This window comes from Laccaria bicolor, genomic scaffold (genome assembly GCF_000143565.1).
Source record: "Laccaria bicolor S238N-H82 LACBIscaffold_11 genomic scaffold, whole genome shotgun sequence".
Lineage (NCBI taxonomy): Eukaryota > Fungi > Basidiomycota > Agaricomycetes > Agaricales > Hydnangiaceae > Laccaria > Laccaria bicolor.
Window position 1 is genome coordinate 541274 of NW_001889882.1, and position 21058 is coordinate 562331.

The 21058-nt window shown below is 48.5% G+C and overlaps 5 protein-coding genes across 5 annotated transcripts; 3 read left to right on the plus strand and 2 right to left on the minus strand.

Annotated features, from left to right (window-relative positions):
• Positions 1–1799: 1799 nt before the first annotated feature.
• LACBIDRAFT_326846 (uncharacterized protein) lies at positions 1800–2446 on the minus strand (the record flags this gene model as incomplete). The annotated part of the gene is made up of 2 exons (XM_001880843.1): positions 1800–1894; positions 2185–2446. 2 exons carry the CDS (start codon positions 2444–2446, stop codon positions 1800–1802), a joined length of 357 nt encoding a protein of 118 aa, XP_001880878.1.
• Positions 2447–3320: 874 nt separating this feature from the next.
• Positions 3321–5277, minus strand: LACBIDRAFT_297049 (uncharacterized protein; the record flags this gene model as incomplete). The annotated part of the gene is made up of 7 exons (XM_001880844.1): positions 3321–3602; positions 3651–3776; positions 3828–3995; positions 4042–4341; positions 4395–4626; positions 4673–5208; positions 5257–5277. The coding sequence occupies 7 exons, from the start codon at positions 5275–5277 to the stop codon at positions 3321–3323; spliced, it is 1665 nt and encodes a 554-aa protein (XP_001880879.1).
• An 817-nt stretch (positions 5278–6094) lies between these two features.
• LACBIDRAFT_326848 (uncharacterized protein) lies at positions 6095–9763 on the plus strand (the record flags this gene model as incomplete). The annotated part of the gene is made up of 12 exons (XM_001880605.1): positions 6095–6589; positions 6650–6854; positions 6906–7134; positions 7183–7312; positions 7367–7542; positions 7599–7695; positions 7747–8281; positions 8332–8778; positions 9050–9179; positions 9205–9260; positions 9468–9531; positions 9649–9763. The coding sequence occupies 12 exons, from the start codon at positions 6095–6097 to the stop codon at positions 9761–9763; spliced, it is 2679 nt and encodes an 892-aa protein (XP_001880640.1).
• Positions 9764–11295: 1532 nt separating this feature from the next.
• On the plus strand, positions 11296–12648 carry LACBIDRAFT_297051 (uncharacterized protein; the record flags this gene model as incomplete). The annotated part of the gene is made up of 7 exons (XM_001880606.1): positions 11296–11602; positions 11655–11766; positions 11825–12053; positions 12114–12191; positions 12244–12350; positions 12407–12494; positions 12559–12648. 7 exons carry the CDS (start codon positions 11296–11298, stop codon positions 12646–12648), a joined length of 1011 nt encoding a protein of 336 aa, XP_001880641.1.
• Positions 12649–14099: 1451 nt separating this feature from the next.
• On the plus strand, positions 14100–20952 carry LACBIDRAFT_297053 (uncharacterized protein; the record flags this gene model as incomplete). The annotated part of the gene is made up of 14 exons (XM_001880607.1): positions 14100–14235; positions 14289–14437; positions 14486–14752; positions 14802–14874; positions 14926–15170; positions 15233–16307; positions 16361–17074; positions 17127–17340; positions 17390–17718; positions 17767–18876; positions 18928–19064; positions 19118–20179; positions 20232–20472; positions 20531–20952. 14 exons carry the CDS (start codon positions 14100–14102, stop codon positions 20950–20952), a joined length of 6174 nt encoding a protein of 2057 aa, XP_001880642.1.
• Between the last annotated feature and the right edge of the window lie 106 nt (positions 20953–21058).

The window sequence follows — 21058 nt, forward strand, 5'->3', positions numbered from 1 at the left end:
AATGTTTTTTTCGTAGATAAGTACATATACTGCCATTTACCCGAGTACAGAAGGACTTGTGAAAAAGAAAAAACGTTCAATGTTCAAGCCTGTGACACTGAGAAAGGCAAGGTCACATATTACAAGTTTTCGGATTACAAACAAAAAATATTGTATTGTTTGTAATTGTTGCCCTGCTATCAAAAGCTCATTTAATTACAAAATGCAGCCGGCGCTCCAGCTAGATAACAGACTGGCATCTGATGTTATGTTATGTATGCCAGATTTTCGTTTTCGATTCTGGTACATACTCTGGGCACTCATTTTCGTTGGTGGGCACTCGTGGTGGTGGGCACTCGTTGACGTTGGTGTGGTGTGTTGGTGGGCTGTTGACGTTGGTGTGGTGTGTTGGTGGGCTGTTCGTGGTGGTGGGTCCTTGTGGCCGAGCAGATACGGCGAATGATGACCGATGTCATTGTTCGCTGTCTGGTTGCCACGTCGTGACATGGCACCTGTGGTTTGTGTTAAAAAGGAGAGTGGGTGGGGTGGTTGTTCCCACTTACCTGGGCTGGGCCCTCGTCATGTGTCATCAGTGTCAGCGTCGTCGTTGTCATCGTCGTCGATGTCGCAGGCGGTCGTGGTTTGAAATGGTGGTGGTGGATGGTGATGGTGGTGGAAGGAAGGAAGGAACGACGTGGCAACGCTTCAGCCACAGCTGTCACGTTTGACACGGCATGTGCCTAAAAGCGGTATATATATACCTTTAGTTTCTCATATAATAATGCCTTCATGGCTCAGTCAGCTTGAGTGCTGCTTACATTCACAAGGTCAAGAGTTCAATTCCTTGAGATGTAAAAAAAACTTATTTTACTTAAATATAGTAAGGACACTGTATTCTAATGGTATAATAGTCATTAATTCCTTCCATGGAATCCATATGGACTGCTCCATGGAATACATGTGGATATGCCTGCATTCCATATGGAATCTGATGGAATCCATATGGAATGGTGTTGGAGTACATATGGAATTAATCATTCCATGACCATTCCAGCATCATTCCATATGAAATCCATGATGTCCAGGGAATCAGAAACTGGCTGTGTCCTCAGCCAACATTGAGTCCATGGATTCCATATGGATTATACTGGGGAAGGTAAAGACCTCCTGAATCCTCGTCAGGATTCTTAACAACAGCATCCTTGTCAGGACGAATGTTCTGTGAACTGGTACATTGGCCATTATGGTTTTCTTTATAACTTTCTAACATTGATGCCTGTGCATCAATGTTGAGCTCGGTATCCGAGATATTACAGTCCTTTGCATATTTTTGTGAAAATCAAAACATTTTTGAAAACAGTCACGTGACATGTGCCTGAGCCAAACAATCAGCTTGCCGCTCTCCTCCTCGCCAGGACCTCGCATCTTGGAACCTTCAAAATTTGACCAGCCATCCACCACCCAGCTCATAATGGCTTTCTGACTTCAATTCAATTATCCCTGAGAATTCCCCAAGTGCTCACAGTATTTTAGCAGTAAAAACCCCAATTATCTCTGAGCTCTCGAACACCTGAAAGTTGTCTGAGAGCTTTTGTCACAGTTCTTTGAGATGGAGGGACAGATGCTCTTCAGTTATTTCTTTGTAAAAAGAAAGGTATTCATTGGTTAGGGCAGAAGGTCGTTCTGTACAATGGGTAAATAAGTTTCTTATTTGGCCAAAATCTCTTAAATAATTGTAGATAACATTGCCAATCATTAGAGCAATGGGGGACATTGGGGAGATCACATGTCCCCCCCATGGTCATCTAATTTATGTAGCCTCATTGAATGAGACACTCCTTGAAGTCGTCGTAGAGAGAGGCATAGTCGAAGCTAACCCGAACGGTTTTGTTTGGCTCAGGCACAGACCATGTGACTATTTTTGAAAACGTTTTGATTTTCACAAAAATATGCAAAGGACTGTAATATCTCCCCAATTTCGAAGATCAATTCCTTTGCCCTTGGCGTCCTTACTGCCGAGGTGAGTCTTCTTTTGGACATGACTCTCACGTTTTGAGATTAAATCTTTTTGCTTTCGAGTTAGATTCTTGCATGCCAGTTGGACCACCTTGAATTGGCTTTCATTCAACTCCAAGGTTTTCTTGGGAGTATCAAGGCTATGAGATCAACGACTACTGGGCATCGCCCAATTAGATGAGTACATACTTTTTTCTACAAAGGGGTTGTCTGTGCTGACATCATGTCTAGGTTCAAAAAATTTCTCCTCCGTGCTGACAACATGGACATCAGAGGGTTCCACTGTGAGGTGTGCAGCCGATGCAGCGGAAAGGCTAACATTAGCCAAGGAAAGGCTAGAGAGGGATGTGTCAGTGAGATGAGGAGGGCTTGCGCGCATACCGGTAATGTCTGTGATCAGACTGGCTGATACAACAGCAGATGGGTGTGCTCGAAGGTTGTAACGGGACATGGTGAATGTGGTTGGTGTTTGTCGGTCATAGGAGTAACTGGTTGATCAGACCAGTTGGAGTCCACAGGAGGTGATGAGCGAAGCAAGTTTAAGAGTAGAGTTTTGAGATACGAGGTTCAGTCAAAAATATGTGGTGTTAGTGTGATGGAAGTCACAGTAACGACACAAGAGAATGGAAAGAGCTTTCAAGACAAGAGTGACTGTTCAAAAGCTAAGGAATAATTCTACACAAGGGGGGATCTTATATACCTCCCCGAGATGTCTAAGTAATTATCTATGAGTAAGAGTATTTGTAAGAATATTAGTATAGTTTCTAGTAGTAATATGAGATGAAATCGGAGAAGGCGAAGAATATCGGAGTACGATCATCTGCAAAGGCGTTTTTTCCCAGTAGCAAGGCCCTTTCTCACGAGACTCAGAGAGGGCCAGCCAAACTCTGGGGACTCCTGTAGCAGCCTCATTTCCCCATAGACCGTCCAAATCTCATGAGCTCTCTGGTGGTTCCCGTAGATTCATACTTTTCAGTAGAAATCGACGACTACAGCACAGGTCAGTAGCTGCATCAGCAAGATCACAAATTGGTTGGGACGGCTTGGGACACTTGGCCAAGGCCGCCAACTTTGCCAAGCTGCCAAGCTCGATCCGGTCGTCTGAAAAAAGAGGCTGGATACGAGCTGGCGCAAAATCGGCCAAGTAGCTCCCAAGTGACGCCGATTTGAAGATACTCAACCGATTGTAAATATATTTGGGCTACTACTGTAGACTAGACAATTCTATGTATCTACGAGCCTTTTGTGCACAGGAAAGGATTTGGTGTGAATATTGGTAAGTGTCTGTGTCCATGTAGGATGAGAACAGTGTGGCGGGATTGGGATTAGAAAGATACATACCAAAGTTCAATGGTCGCGTGGGGATCCGCAGCGCCCTCGACAGAATCTTCGTCATCAACTAACCCATTGAGGCCGGCATGAATATTTGCCTCCTCAAATATGTATGCCCAATCCTCTGGCAACAATCGAGATGCAGATTTGATCCAACCACGCATCTTGAGACCCCAGTCGCTGTCGTTGAATTGAGTGACATTTTTCTTTTTGTTTCCCTTCTCATCCTTGATCGGGTTTACCCCGAATCTCCAAAGGAACAAGGCACGTTCCATCTGACCCAGGGTTAGTATGGCATGTGAGGGATCATGAACTACACTCACGGTGGCAGTGCAAAGCCCCAACCCTCCAGCTTGGGATCCGTATGATCTGGGGGCGTTGCTGGTTTTCTTGAAGTGGTATGCAAATAGATTGAGAATGAGGTCGGATTTGAAGCCTCCTTTCTCATTCTACAAAAGTACATCAGCAACTTGGCCATGATGAAAAAACAAAAGACAAACTGGAGGGGCATCAGGGTCTGCATAAATGAATCTAAAGCCTTCCAAGGCGTGTGGGACGAAAGCCATGATTTCGTCCTTGTTGAGGTTGTACTCAGCAAAGAAAGCACTGAGGACATCGAGCATGTTCATTCCGATGCTGCTGCGCCAATCTGTGAGAACGTCACCGGCCTAGGTAGAGGTGAGACATTGTGTATCGAAGGAAAAAAAAACTCACAACCGAAGTAACGATTTCAAGCGAGTTTTCATGTGCTTCGATGTTGAGCTCGGGGAAGTTGTCATTCCAGACAGTGCGGACAACTTCGGGTGTCAAATCTGAGTTTGCTCTGTAGGCGCATGGCCTGGTGGCTGCGAAATCCATGAAGGATGCGCGTCCGTGCTTGCGCCACCTTGCGTGGTAGGCAGCATACTGTGGACCACCAGGGAAAGGGAGATCACTAACAGTATACTTGACGTGCTTTGTTCGACTGGTGGTGTCAAGATTGGTGACGGATTTCTCAACAATCTTGATGGCAGCCTGCCATTCATTGATTATCCATTGTTGAATATGTACGGACAACGAAAACTCACTGGTGTTGCCTTTTGACTGTCCTTCACCTTCACCATCGATGGTTTGGAAGCTCGGATAGCTGCCAGGGCCTCAGAAGAATCTTCGCGATCGAACTCTCCTTCAACGAGGACTTCGGCTTCAGCTTCTTTGGCAGGGGCTGATTTCTGAGTAGAGGCGGGCGTAGTCTTGTAGTTCACAAGCTTTTTCCAATTCGCCATGAGGCCCCCTTCGGATTTTTTACCATGTTTTGCACTACTTTGACAATGAGACGTTGAAGTGAATGATAAGAGACACATGCCTGGGTGCATCATCGACTGCCAGGTCCTTCAGATTGCGCTTGTTTGATAATGGTTCTACCACTGCACCAGAACCGGGGGCTTCCTGACGTAGACCTTGGACTTGAAGACGAAATGTTCCATGAGGAGGCTTGAGAGAGTAAGTGAGGAAAGGGATGATGCGTGATTTTAGAGTCACCTTTGGAGCCGATTTCCCTTTTTTGGTGCGTGATGGAGGCAGTGCTTCCATCTCGTCCTCGCTTGCCTCACTCTTGTTTTGTTCCATGACAAACTCCTCATCTTCATCCTGCTCACCGACTGCCATCCCATTGCTTTCGCTGTCGGCTGTGGACTCAGGTGGTAAGTAGTCATTGCCCTCCGATAAACCACTGTCGTTGGTCTCAGGCTGATCATCAACACCAGGCTCCGACCTCATCGAAATGCTGGATGGTGGGCGTGTAACTCTGTAAGTAAGTCCCCTAATGCGAATTCCACCATCATCTGTTGAGACCCCCCCTGTAGGAACTGGGGCAACAGCAGGAGGGGCAGTGGGTTGAGACTAAAACAAGTTTAGATTGATGGGTACGTATAGAAAACGAGAACCTGCCTGTTTGACTGAAGCTGACATGTGAAGGTCAGGACGGATTGCTCACTCCATGTTTGCGACATCAGCGGCGCGGATCTTATCCTCAAGTTGGGCAACGCGCGCCCTCTTTTCGGTTTGCTTCTGAGTCTCGGCCACTGTAGCAGAAGCAGAAGTGGCTGCAGCCGCTTCATTATCAGCTTTTACCTGTTCTGAGGTACGTCGCTTGGCAGTGCTACTCAGAAGAACTTGAGCTGGATGCCAATTTGCTTTGGCACGTTTAGGACGTCCAGACATCTTCGAGATAGGTGATGGGAGTGGAGCGAAGGGGGGAATGGAGAGGGAAATTGTTTGGTCCAGGTGGTCCGACATTTTTTTTGCCTTTCAGACCCCTATTGGCTGGCAAAACTTGCAATCCATGCACATCAATCATCGGGTGGCTTGAGGGCCGGCACAAGAGACTTAACATCAGCAGGATCCGTCAGTTCTTCCATTTGCTGTCGTTCACTCATGGTCCTTATTTCTTGCCCAGAAGAAGGCTGCCCCACTCATGTCAAATCTCAGTGGGGGCTCACTTATCATCTCCGCTCTGTCCACAGAAACTCGAATCAAGTTCAGATCACCATTCCAAATGGACCTGTGACACCATCACCTCCGCTACCATCCCCTCCTCTGGATTTCCTACCAACTGATGGTTACACCAACCAAGAGCCACCAGAGCCATCCCAGGCTCCTCCACCTACTGCAGAACGGCCCCAGGTACCCCGCCCCCCCAAAATTTATCATCCACATCTCATGGGTGAGTGTTATTAATGGCCTTGCATACTTTTTACTCACAAGAGCCTCATAGTGTTACCATGTGATGCTGACGGCAATACCCTCCCTGCTGGTACTGCCCCCACCACGTACAACTGCTGTACCTACCAATTGGTCACCATATGAAGATGAAGTGCAGTTCCGAACTGCTGACTTCCTCTATCGTCGTGTTGAGATGTCCGCGGGGAATATCAATGAACTCTTGGAGCTGTGGGCGCTCAACAAAGCGAAGCAGGATGAGCTGGGCCCATTCAGTTCCTATGAGCATATGTACGAATGTATCGATGCTACGCGCCTCAGAGATGCACCTTGGAAGTGTTTCACGGTCGGCTATGCAGGTGATATTGGGCCAAACGATCCATCATGGAAATCGGCTGAGTATGAAGTTTGGTACTGGGATCCCGAAGTGGTCATGTCTCAAATGCTCGACAACCCTGACTTTGATGGACAATATGACTATGTTCCATATGTTGGGCTTGACAAGTCAGGCAAACGCCGCTGGACCGACTTTCTCTCGGGAAATTACTCCTGGCGCCACAGTGTATGTCAAATTTCAATCGACCTGAATGTTTCACTAATGCAATAATTTTGTATCTTCTAGACAAACATTTATGAGAATGACCCTTCCACGGAGGGCGCTATGTATTGTCCTGTCATTGTTGGCAGTGATAAGACCACAGTTTCGGTAGCAACTGGTCACGTCGAATACCATCCATTTTATATTTCCCCAGGTGGTGTTCACAACATGGTTCGGCGAGCCCATCGTAACGCGGTCGCTCCTACCGCATTTTTAGCAATTCCCAAAGGTATAGCTACATTATTGTTCATTTCTTTGACTGGGCTAAACATCTTTTCAGGGGATCGGAAGTATGACAATGACCCCGCGTTTCGCAAATTCAAACGTCAACTTTACCATGATTCAATTGCCACCATTCTCAAGACATTGCGACCAGCAATGAGTATGCCAGTTGTTCGTCGTTGCCCAGATGGTCATTTCCGCCGTGTCATATATGACCTTGGCGCGTACATCGCGGACTACCCTGAGCAAGTATATCTTGCCGGCATTGTTCAAAACTGGTGTCCGAAGTAAGCACCTCTCGACTTTCACCTACTTAAATTACTAATGTCTTTCAGATGCACCACACTTCCAACCGATTTGGATGGCTTTGCTGATCGTCGCTCACAAAAGTTCCATCAGGAGTTAGTCCAAGAGCTGGACTCTCGGACACTGTGGGATAAGTATGGGATTGACGATGATATTACCGTTAGTGCTCCCCTTCATCTTGAACATACAAAAGGTTCTAACTACCTTATACAGCCATTCACATACCACTTTCCTCAGGCAGACATCCATGAGATGTTGTCTGCAGACCTGCTGCACCAACTCATCAAGGGAACATTTAAGGACCATTTAGTCCAATGGGTCAGAGACTACCTTTATCTTGAACATGGGGATGCTAAAGCTAACGAGATTTTGGACCAAATTGACCGCCGGTAAGCTTTTGATACCTGTAATTCTTTCTTGGTCTCTCATAGCTCACAGATTTCAGTATTGCTGCAGCACCTGCATTCCCCAGTCTTCGCTGTTTCCCTCATGGTCAACGCTTCAAGCAATGGACAGGAGATGACTCGAAGGCGTTAATGAAGGTATGTTTTGTTTTGTCGTTCATTATTTACTGTCCTGACTTTACACTACAGGTTTATCTTCCCGCTATTGCTGGATTTGTACCTTCCCAGATGGTGCAGTGCATCGCAGCTTTCCTGGACGCGTGTTACATTGCCTGCCGAGCTGATATCACAGAGGGATCATTACAAGACCTCGACGCCGCCATCAAAAAGTTCCATACCCATCGCGAAATCTTTCACACGTCCGGTGTTAGGCCAACAGGGTTCAATCTTCCTCGTCAACACTCCCTTGCCCACTTGATCAGCCAAATCCAGGAGTTCGGTGCTCCTGGAGGTCTCTGCTCATCTATCACCGAATCACACCACATCACTGCTGTCAAGAGGCTGTGGCGTCGCTCCAATCGATACAAGGCCCTTGGCCAAATGTTGCTCACCAATCAGCGGCTTGATAAGCTCATTCGAGCTCGCGCCGATTTCGTTGTGTGCCGTATGTTGCCTCCTACCCACGCACCACCTCCGAAACCAATCCTACCTCCCAATGAGGATGACGACACGGGAATCATTGACAAGTATGTAACAGGGAACATTACTCTTGCGAGAACTCGAGGTACGCACATGTTTCACTTATTTATTTGGATTGCTGCTTATTCACGATAGAACGTAACTACCCCCACTACCTCCAAGACCTGGCTCAACATATCAACCAACCACAGCTCGTTGAGCTCACTCGGCGCTTCCTTTATGATCAACTTCACACAAACGACAGCACCTCATCATCCGACATCCCTCTTCAGCAATGTCCTTATCCAACAAGCAAGATCTCAGTCTTCCACTCTGCCGTCGCCACATTCTACGCTCTTAGTGACGAGTCTGGCATCCGAGGCATGAGAACGGAACGTATCCGCTCAACCCCTTCATGGCGAAAACAAGGGCCGCGACACGACTGCGCTCTTGTTGTCGAGGACCAAGACAAGCCTGGAATGAAGGGGATGAGCATTGTCAGAGTAAAGCTCTTCTTCTCGTTTACTCATGATGCAAAGACATACCCATGTGCCTTCGTCAAATGGTTCAAACGAATTGGCACAGCCCCTGATCCCGAGACAGGTATGTGGAAGATCAAGCCTGACACATACCGAAACGGCGCGCATATCGCCACTGTTCTTCATTTAGATACCTTTCTTCGGGGTGGGCACCTTCAGCCTGTATTTGGGAGGGATTTTTTACCCTTTGACTTCCATTTTTCGTACTCACTGGATGCATTTGAGGCATACTATGTTAGCAAGTATGCAGACCATCATTCACATGAAATTTGCTTTTAAACATGTTTGTATGTTGTATCTAACATGTTATTATAATTGTGGTGCTTGGCTTTCAGACTCAAAACTCAGGCAATTGTATTTAACAACACAAATCGGCGTAGCTTGGGAGGGGTCATACGATTTTGGGATGTTTGGCAAGCGCCCCAAGCTCCCAAGCATCGCCAAACAATTTGCGGTCTTGCTGATGTGCTTACCTGTTCTAATTAATCAGAAATCTCACTGCCGAAGATCTCACAAGCACGCTCATCATCAACGATTGCTGTGTCCGTGCGCCGAAGGGGGGACTATTTTGGCCAAACAGGCGCATCGTGTGGAAGATATAAAATGCCAGTTGGTGCCATCTTTCCAATGTCAAGTTCTGTCTCCCATCTCCCCTTTTTTGCACAGCTCCCCCATTGTTCGCAAATTGCTCCCTGAGTCCGGGGTTTCCTCAATGTAAGCTATCTAGTACTAACAACTTTCACCCCTTCATAGAATGTTCTATCTCAGCCTGGTACAACTGGGTGGACATTGGTGGTGTGCATTTCATCTTCACAAAGTAAGTTCTCGACTACCTGATGCCATTATTGTTTGATACAAGGGTTCAGTACTAATTGCTTGTTCACGCAGCCATACACATGATACTTTGGTCTATTAGTATTAATATTATTGATAGTTTTGAAATGTATTGGTACTGGTTACATACTATCAAATATTATTCACGATTTTTGATCTTCTGTCGAACTGGTCCCAAGAATCTGAAGATCGTCTTCAGGCTTGTATCACATTGAAAAAAATTAAATGTTCTTGTTTGATAAAAGATCTCGGAGATCTGACTATGGAGTGCTACAGCTGCTATGGTACTACGGCACTATGAGTCTCCCATTGCTCAGGAGCACTGCTGAGGAACACACCTTCCTATGGTGCACTATGATAGAGGGGTACGTTGCTCCAGGTCTCCAAAGCTACCCGACGCTATGTAGACACCTGTAGTCAATACTGTAGCATTTCGTTCAATTCGACAGGGCCCGTGACGCGTGACAGGCCTCTCGAAATTTTGGTTTCGACAACCACACAAATTCGCCGTGACAAGCCGAAATTTTGGACCACTTAGCGCCGCAGGCCACGTAAAATTTCGACATTTATCACATGAGCGCCAGATGATTTCGACACCTTACAAAAATCTGTGTGACCACTGTGACATTTCAGCAATTTGAAGGGCACCGTGATGCGTGACCGTCGAATTGAATGAAATGCTACAGTAGTTGTTTTGCAGATGATGGGGTGTGTGTCACAGGATAAATCTATCCAGAAACCCTCCTTTCCATGTGAAACCCTGTGGTTTCTGAATTGGTTGGGCAGAAACCTGGGGTGTTGTCAATAGCCAACAATCAAGATATTTGATGTCCGACGCGCGGCTCACTCACTGCCGAAACGGGAGTGAATTTGTATGTAGCAGCACATCACCCGACTGGTGCTCAAGCTGAGAGTGTGTATTATTTGCCTATGATAATTATAATTACAGGTATGTGCTGTACTCTGAAATGCCAAGAGCAAGGGACTAGTGGGCAGGCTGGCCGCTGAGCGTGTGTGGCCTTCCTGGCAACATACCCGCATTTCTTCTCCTCCACGTAGGGTGGCTGTCACCCTCTGTGGTCTTAGTTGGAATTCACTGACTACACAGGCAAGAGGCACGGCCTTCTGTGTTCAGGCTGCACCATGACTCTGATGTGCATGCCAGCAAGCGTCGAGTGATGGCCTGCGTCCTCTACAAGGCCACACAAGGCCGTCAGTGGAGAGGACCCCAGTGGTGGGTATTATAATTGAGGTTACATGGTCATTGCGTACACAACGGAAGGATGGACTTGAAGCGTTGAGGGGTGATACGAGGCAATGTTGTTACTGTTGTGCAGACGGCAGGTGCTCGGCAAGTACTCAAACAATCTCCGACGTAGGTTTCTAAAAACATAGCCAAACAACATTTGACAGAGGATGGAGGGGGGGTTTCAAACCGACGACGAGAGACCCCTGGGTTTCTGGCGGAAAGGGGATTTCTGATTAGATTTATCCTGTGTCACATGACCGCTACATACTTAAACGCACAGCATTGCACCAACAATGACCCCGACAAAAACCAAGTTATGATAGTACCGATAAGCTGGACACAACCGTAGGCTTCTGCGCTAGGAATTTCGCTCCCAATGACGAACGAGAGGTGTGGTACTATGTAGAACAACCTACCATCCAAAGATCCTAGCAATAGAACATCCATCCATGCTTCTTCGACGCCACGACGACGACGACAACGACCTCAACCCTCAACATGCTCTCCCAATTTATAACCATTCCTCCAACGTCCTCCTACCCCCTCCACATAACGGCGAAACGATATCCTTTTCCACGATTCGACGTTAACGCCAACCCGCGTGCACGTACCCTGTTGGTACTGCATTCCACGAGCTTTCATAAAGAGACTTGGGAGCCTTCACTTTCTCGCTTATTTGACCTCGCGACGAGGGAGCGTGGGGAGGCGTTGATAAGGGAGGCGTGGGCTGTAGAATGTCCGAACCACGGTCAATCGGTGGAGTTGAATGAGGAGGCGTTGAAGAAGGGGGAGTATGCTGATTCTTGTGCGTTGCTCTCTTTTTCAATCATCGTCTTGGGCTGATTGATTGGCGCAAGTTTCGTGCGAGCACTATGCGGTAGCCATTCACCACTTCCTCACCTCTGGCGTGGCGGATTTTTCAAATCGGAACTTGATCGGCATCGGGCACTCTCTAGGCGCAAATGCCATGTAGGTACACCCTTCAACTTCGCCTCATTAGAGTATGTAATACTAACTTTTTCACTAGACTTCTCTTACAACACCTACTCCCCAGAATCACATTCTCATCGCTCATCATCATCGAACCCATGGTTAGCCCCGCTGGCGGGGACAAGCTCGCTCCCCTCCGCAAGAAACTCATCACTTCCGCGAGAAGGAGGCGAGCCGCGTGGCCCTCTCGAGCCGAGGCGTTGATGGTGTTGAAAGAGAGGGAGGGGACAAAAAAGTGGGATGGAGCTGTCTTGGAACTGTTTGTTGCGAGTCTTTTCCTGTTGCTACGAAGGACTCGGGCGGTGACTGATGAAGATTTTGTTTAGAAACACGCGATTAGGGATAAGGAAGATGGGCAGGTTGGGTTGGCGTGTACGAGGGAACAGGAAGTGGTATTTGTCCCCGCCTATCTCCTTTACCCTTCTTTATCTCATCTTACTTCCTTCTTTATCGCAGACGATGTACAGCGACGTAGCAGGCGCCACTGAACCCGTGCATGACCTCGACAGGGTATGTCACCTTATACCGGTGCATCTTATTCTCGGGAAGATCAAGGATTTCATGTACGTTCCCTTTTCTCTCCGCACGTCTGGGTTTCCCACTTATGGAACAACGACAGCCCCGCAAAAGTACACGAAGCTCTCACATCACCAACCTCCGGGCGAGTGTACGCATCGATAAGTGTGATTGAGGGAACGGGGCACCTGGTATGTCATTCCTTTCTTCCTCCTCCTTCTCTTCGGTTCCTTCTCCTGACAATAAATTAATTAGATACCGCAAGAGAAACCCAAAGAATTAGGAACCGCTATATACGACATTCTGACGGGCAAGAAAGGGGTGCCGCCAAAGCCCAGACTATGATCTCGCTATACTAATTATCTATGATCTTGCTGTCGTGTTATACTCACTGTACTTTTATATCATGCTTTGCTAGGACAGAATTTGGTAAACGGATCTTGTGACATCATCTACAGCTTTGCTTCCTAGTCAAGATTACGAACACTCTGTCTACGGCACTTCCTCCTGAATTGTTGTAGCTGTCAAGATTTGCCAGAAAATCTCTCCAATATCGGGATGTCCACAGATTTGCTTCCTTGTCAAACTCTCAAACAATGACACGAGGCCATTTGCTAAACTATTGCAACCTTTGGCCGACAAAATGGAGGGGGGATTCAGTCCTGCAAGGTTGCTGCCAACGACTCTAACTGACTCGGAGAAATTACGCCGGAAATGACTGACGCAACAAACCTCAGCAAACGGTGATAACTCCTGGGAGAGTTGGGCAGCAAGGCTTGGAAGCTTTTCCCGAGTGGAAGCAAGAGAGGTTCATCAGTTCATGGATCTGTCATAATTTATTCGTCATGACCTGCTGCACGCCAAGGCAGACGGCCTCGTATCACTGGTGTTACTCAGGCCTGAGGAGCTCTCTGAAATATATCCTTCGTCAAGATTTTCGTCAGCTAAGGAAACAGCTGGCTGGCTGCAGGGCGTTGCGGAGGTTATTCTCAAATCCCAATGCGTTCGGAAGCCGCCTACTTGAAGCCCCGTAGATGATGAAACCCTTTTTGAGTTTCGTATACGTTCGAGGAATACACCGCGATGCCAAACTCCTTTCAAGTGGCATGTAAGACGTTTATGTTATCGATAATGTTGAGATGATACTCACCGTTTCATTCTAGGGCTCTCGTGCTCATTTATTTCCTGATGCCGTTGTTGTCGACTATCGCCCATGCGCACCACGTTCACGTCGCCGTTCCTGGCCTTCACAACGACGTTGACTGTATGTATCGACGTCCGCCAAACGGGGGGTACGTCGAATCTGCACAGGTATGTTAGTTTCCGTGGATGTTTAAGGAAAGAACACTGACTTTGTGCATGTTGCATCTACCTAGTCATCGTCAACGGCGTTGACTATACGTATCGACGTCCGCCAAACGGGGGTACGCCGACTCTGAATAGGTATGTTAGTTTCCACGAATGTTGAAGGAAAGAAAACTTACTTTGTGAAGTTGCATCTATGCCCCATGGCTCGTCGTCGTCGTCCGGCAAGGCGTAATGAAGAGATGCTGACCCGTTTGCAGTAACGTTCTGGCGAATTTGACGTGTAATTTAGATGCCGTCATGTCGCTTGTTGGGAGGAACGGTGGAAGTGATGTTGGGGAGTGGGTCAGGCTGGGTGTATGCGGAATCTGGGTGATTAGAAGAATGTGAACGGAATAAAATTTGTGTCGCGTCGACGCGACTCAGTGGGTTAAATGTGTGTTACATAATCGTAGACTATGAACTGCAATCGTTGACCATACCCTCAAGAAATGCCCGCGCAACCATCGAACTCGTTCCCTTCAAAACGCCCACGGACCGAAGCCCCGGCGAAAAAATCTATCAAATACACGAGTGTGGCTGACATCCGGAGCAATCTTCATATTCAAAATGATACTCTTGTGGAGGGTACGTATAACTCGTATTCTAGGCGTTGGTTTATCTTACTTACTCTAGCCCAGCCATCACTGGTTTGCGCAACCAGTTGACTGTGTGGCCAACGGAACCTTCGATACCGCCTAATGACGAACGACTTTTGTTGGTTCAAAGATGGATGGAGAGTTCACCTGGGGCGACGGAAGTTTTTGAGATTTGGGATGGGGCTGGTCCAGTGCGGCCTTCGTTTTTCTTAGCTTTGTCTTTTCTGACGACGTTACAGCGCCAGACATCGTTAATCGCTGTGTCGCTATCTTTGCTTTCATCGGTGCTGACATTGTTGTCGTCCCATTACACATTCCATGCACTCGGCCAACCCATAGTCAAGGCTCTTCTGACTCCAACGTATCTACGTCGACTCAATTCTTACGTCGGCGGTTCAAACAATGAACTCATCATCGTCACACTCAAACTATTCAATGCCATGGCCTCTTTTGCTGGTGGTCGAGAGCGTAAGGTGGTGTTGGAAGGTTTTGCTTGGGAGATCAAGGTACGCGTATGATATCTTTCCTCAACAACCAACGTTAATGTTCCTTCAGTCTCTACCAAAACTTCTGAACATGCGACGCAAAACGAAAAATGAAGAAACCCCAGACCCACTGATCAAACCAGGTCCGTCAAACTCCCTTTTATTACGCCAAAACTCATTCTATTCTTTTCTAGACATTCGGACCCTCTACATCCTCTTCCTCCTCTCGTTCGTCGACGCCGGCACCCCGTCTCAAATCAAGTCCTCCTTCATTTCGCAACACCGAGATGCCTTCCTCGCAATATTCAAATCGCTCAACCAAGATCATTCGTCCCTGATCCGTAAGATTCTCGAGGTATCCTGGGCTGGGATTTGGTCTGACCCAAAAGTCAAACGGACATTAAAGATAGGGCTTTTTAGTGAACAAACCGTTGCCCATGTGAGTTTTTCGAGTTCTCTACCCACTTTTGTTCCTTTACTTACAAAATTATCTACCACAAGCTCTTAAAACTATACGACCACGTCACCTCTGACACTCAAGACGCAGATTACGTACCAGCAGACCTCGTACACCACTTCCTCCTCGCAATATGCACCCACCCAGGGGTTGGGATATGTTTCAAAGATCGAGGATGGTATCCACGCGAAGCTGAAGGTGACTCCGACCTCAGTGGTCCAAAAGACGACCCCGACGCCCAAAACCAAAAAGGGAGCAAGATGTACAACAAGATTCTAGCGAACATCCTCAAAACCTTAAAAGTAAACGAAGACGCCCGACAACAAGAACTAGCCTTCAAAATAATGTCCGCCTGCCCGGAACTAGTAGCGGGCTACTGGGCCGGCGCAGCGCTCACGCTCGAGCCGAGGCTTTCCTCAAAGTGGATAACGAACGTTTCGTTTTTTGGGGTGGTCATTTCGTTGCCTGTGCCCACCTCCTCCTTCTTCCTCCCCAACACACATCAATACAACCCGACCCCGCCCCCTCTAACCACCATCCTCGAAAACATTTTACCCTCGTCCATCAACACCAAATCCCACTTTTCCAAAGGCCTTCAATCTACATCAGGGCTTGTACAGCATTGTACGGCGTTAGCTCTTGCAAAATGTCTTCAGAAATACGAGAGCGTTTTGAGGGTGTTTGAAGAGGCGCAGGAAGTGCTTGAGGAGGATTTGGAGGAAGGGCAATGGGTGAGACGACGGAGGGAGGTGGAGAGGGAGGTTAGGAGGCGGGTTCCGGAGGTGGGAGTTGTTGTTGGGTTTGCGCAGCAGGGGAAGGGCAAAGGGAATGAGGTGAGGGGAGCGTTGTTGGCGGAGAGCGCGCAGAGGTTGTTGTGGATGTATCATCGCTGTTTGCCTTTTGTTGTTGCGGAGGCGAGGTTTGATGTTGGCAAGTTGTTGTTGAATTTTTCTGTGCGGAGTGGTGATGAGAAGGAGGATGGGATGGAGGTGGAGGGGGAGGAGGGGAAAGATGATAATGAAGAACCTGGAGCAGTAGCGCGACTTCATCGTGTCCAGCAACTACATGTCCTCAAGATTTTGAAAGAGAGCGATCAGTTTGTGTGGGCTGGTAAAGCAGGTACGTATTCTTCCCCATCTTCGTCGCTTTCATACCCTAATTCACCACCTCAGGTTCTTCACCTCACACAAATCTCTCTATCCTCCTCAAATCCCTCACCACCCTCACAACTCCCCTCCTCCGCAACGCACTCTCCTCGCTCCTACAACACCTCCTCTCACAAAGCATCCTCTTCCAATCCGACACTTCCGAGCCTTCCCTCTGGCTTTCTTGCATACCACACACACGCCGGTCGCCAGGTGCCGAGTCGCCCGACGGTACGCCTCTGAAAGACGAAGGCGAGGTGGTCATCAAGTTTCTCGATGAATGTGTCCAGCGGTGCCTGAAGACGCCGTATCGCTACATTGAGGACATGTACGCTCTTTTCACTACGACACCTGGTGAGATCCCAGATAGATTAGACGCGTGCCCCAGCCCACTGCTCCTCACGGTTCTTGAGCAGCTGGACGCAAAGGTCGGGAACAAGTCCCTCTCTCCCTCTGGTACTTTAGCGCTCGCTTCGTTCGTAAGGAAGCTGGTGTTTCGTTTGACTAGTAAAACGGTGGATTTGAAGGCGTTCAGGGTGGTAGTGGATAAGGTTGACGTGGTTCTTGGCCCGGAGAGGCTTTGGGATGGGAGTGGGGATGAGGTTGTGAGGGGTGCGGTTAGGAGAGAGGTTGGATTGATGAGCAGATGCTTGGGTGTTCCGCCGAAACATGCGTTTGGTATGGAGAGCGAGGGCGAGGGTGTGGATGCGTTCCTTGGGCAGGTTGAGGGTATGCAGATTCGTGAGTCCTTTCTTCCCCCTCCTATAGCCATTTGGTTTGTTTACTTCTACAGCCATGTCAAAAACGCAGCGAATCAACGCAGCTTTTGAGCTGATCGACTGGCTTCGTCTCGTCAATCAACTTTTGAGTCCCTCCCAAGTCAGGCAGCTCGCAAATCAAATTTCTAAATTCCATGCACCTGCAATCCAAGATCTGGTGGAGTATCTGGATCCTGAACAGTCTAACATCTGGGACGGACTTGAGGTCGTATCGAATTTCCAGGCCCAGTATGTTATTTTCATTCACTTCTTCCAGAAGCTTTTACCACTCGCACAGTTTGGACTTCGCATGGCTTTTCTTACACGCCAGAGAATATGAAATCATGGACGAGAACTGCCGTGTCGTTCTCTCTGACTCCGCGTTCACGTCAACCACGTCTTTGGTCGATGTAATGAGAGTGGTGCGCCTCATAATGCATCGGTTATCTGCCCAGCAGCAGAGTGAGAGTGAAGGCGCAGTAACGGGGTTATTGCTTGTTCTCGCTCGGATCGTGAGGAGGTCAAAGGCCGTTCTGAGCCCAGGGGAGTTTACGTCCCTTAAAGCAATGGTTTTCGAGCATCAGGGTGTTTTAAAGGAGATATTCATGGCTGGGGGTCCTGCAGAAGGTACTATTTTTCAATTCGTTGTTAAAGGCTTCTCTGACGGCTTTATAGGGACCAGACAGTTTCTCGAGGCTTCGCTCGTTGCGACATCGGAGACCGATAGGCTGCTGGTCTCGGACATTGGACGTCATTGGATGGACAAGCTCCAACTCACTCTTCTTAACAGTGATTCATCATCCCTCAACGTCCAATTCGCACTACTATGGGTTCAATACATTAACCCAGAAGAGCTCTTCACCTCACTCGACACACTCGCATCCTCCATCGACGGCATGGCCTCCCCCTCCATTTTGGAAACGGTCAAACACATCCTCCACGCCATCCTTTCAACCTCCCAATCCGAATCCGAATCCCACTCGGAAGGCTTCCTAACACAACGACTGCCCCAGCTCCTCTCTCTTCGCTCCATCCTTCCTGACTCGGAAACGTTGGAGAGTATGGTAGCGACAGCTATCGAGGCGACCATTCCTATCGGGTTGGATGGGTCTTTTGTGAATTCTGGGGATGTTGAGGTTGATGTCGTTTCTGTGGTCAAACGATCAAATATGAGGTGGACACGTCGTTCTGTTCCTCTTCCCGGCGACTTCCAGATCCAGCCGTTCTTGACTCAGGAGACCTGGACGGAGGCGACTGTAAAGATGGTCCGAGGATGGTTGTATAAGCGCCCATCTAATCCTGATTCCGAGGCTTTTACATCTTGGTTAGGTTCGCAAGAGTGTCTCAGGCGTTCGGATGAACAGCTTGTTCCTGTTGTGCATGCTTGGTTGGATACTACGAGGTCGAGGGGTGGTGATCTTTCTGGGTTTGATGGGGAGGTTTCGAAGCGGCTATTCGCTCGGCTGGTGGGCGTTGTACTCGATGGAGAGGCTTCGACATTGTTACGAGCTCAAGCCGAAATTGCCGCTTGTCAACTGGTCTCATTAACACCGTCTGGACACTCCGAAGCTTTGTTAAGACGATTGACAACAACGCTGGAGTCGAAGCCTTTGACGGCTGAAACTCCCGAGTTTCTCAACTTGATAGCTGGAATTCACAAAATCGCGATTCAAGACGCGAAAGCCGTGGTATCAGATGTCGTTGATCGGGGGATGCAATGGGCAATTCGGCAGTTCTCGGAAGGAGAAGAGGATGAGGGTGCTGTGAGGGTCGTTGAGGAACTGAGTACGTGTTTTGTTCGACTTTTCCCACTTGTTCGTCTAACGGTCGAGTCAGTACAATTGGTCGAATTGACGTCTGTTTCAAAGCCGAACACGGTCGAGACACTTCTTGGGGTTATCATCCAAAATCACCTGTCAAGCCCTTCTGCACTCAAACTTGCTGAGGCTGCTGTCCGAACGGCATCATTGAAGGTACCCTTCCTCCTTACCCATCACCAATTCCTCTCACCCTCACCCTCCTCTAGCCATTAATCGTAAACCGTCTTCTACAAAGCACAGTACAACACCCGCACTTCTTCAAACTCTGCTCCCTTCCATCTTCCGCCCGAGACGGCATCATCTCTCTGCTATACACCCTCTTCCACCTCCATCCCACAAACACATGTCAAGTCACTCACATCGAGCCTTTAGTCCGCGTATATCGAGGTACATTGTCCAGTGCCGATCTCAAGGTGCTATCCATATTCCAGCTCTTCGAAACAACGAGGAAGTTGTCCGTTTCTCAGTTGTTTGGGAGGTGGTCTGCGGTGGGTAATGGTGAAGAGTCCGGCAAGGCGCTTGATGTAGTTCTGAGCTTGGATGCGGGTGTTGTGTTAAGGACGTGTCTGAACTTTCCTAGGTGGCGTCGTTTGGAGTTTGACACTAAACCTTTGCCTAGGAGGACAAGTGGTGGAGAAGAAGGGCTGTACGACCCCGTCTTCCTCATTCTCCTCTTCGGACACATGCTTGCAGAGTCCCCGCCTACATCAGCCATATCGTGGATAGAGATGTTCCGCACCAACATCGTTTCGCTCATCTTGAGGGCGCTGGCGAGTAAATATGCGGGTATGAGGGAGGTAGCGGTCCTCCAGATCGTTGCGCTGTATAAACACATGGCTACGGCGGATTTACAAGAGAAACCACACGTCTTGCATATCCTTACGCTCCTCAAGAACACATTCCCAGCCCCCTCCTCCTCATCTTCAAACGAACCATGTCCCCGTCTACCGACGTACACCGCCCTCCTCCTCACGCACGCCCTACGCGCGCTCTTCCACCCTTCCCACTTCACTTACCCTCTCATCGCACGATTCCTTTTACAGCGGCCGGAATTGGATACGGGGGACGTACCGCTGCTTTATGGGATGTTGTATAGCAGCGAGGGTGAGGGATGGAAGAAGGAGCGAGCGTGGATTATACGGATGCTTGCTGATGGGATGGTTGGGACGGGTGATTGGAGGGTGTTGAGGAGAAGGCATGCGTGGGATTTGCTTGCTAGTTTGTGGCAGGGTGAGGAGGATGCCGGGACGAGGTTGGGGATACTTGAGGTGAGTGATTCAATGAGGGGTTGCAGAAGGATGCGTTGCTGATATGCCTAAGGTTCTGGCGAATTTGACGTGTAATTTGCAAGCAGTCATGTCGCTGATCTTGAAATCTGCGCTGCTTTCGTGGATTGAGATGCAGTTGCTTTTAGGGACCAAGGAACGCGTGGAGTGGTTCAATATCTTGGAGAATATCCTCGTCTTTGTCGATTCGAAAAAGCTGGAGGCTGCGTTGGGGAGTGAGTGGCGGGCGACGATATGCCGTTGTCTTTTGGAGTTGTTGGATTATAAAACTTCCTGTATGTTTCTCTTTTTCTTTTGATTGAGTTCAGGAGCGTTGATCGTGTGCTGGTACAGATGCGGACTTGCCACTTGTTGTTCCTGTTATTCTGAGGTTGTCAAGCCTAGAGGGCAGGGAGATACATGAGTTCCCAGAGTTGTTGGTGAGGGCTGTTGGGTGTTTGGAGACGTTTGAAGAGAAAACAAATTTGGAGGTGACACCTTTGTCGTCTCCAAAACACTCAGCCATAACTCCTCAACCACCACACCTCGCACAAAGCCTCCACTCTCCTTCGTCCCTCTCAGATCCACTATCGGCATGGGGCTCGTGCGTTGAGATGTTGTGGCGCGCAGCTTTGTCGGATAAGAGGACGTCAAAGGTCGTTTGGGATGCCCTGACAAGTCGGGCTGTTCTTTGGCGGGGGCTGGTTGGGAGGAGGGCTGGAAGTGAGGTTGGGGAGTGGGTCAGGGTGGAGTGTATCCGGAATCTGGCTGATTGAAAGACGTATCGATCTGTGACCGCGCGGTCGAGAATCTTAACACCTTGCCTGGAACAAAGATATATAGCTGGCCGAAAGATGTCGACTATACCCCACTCAACGCCAA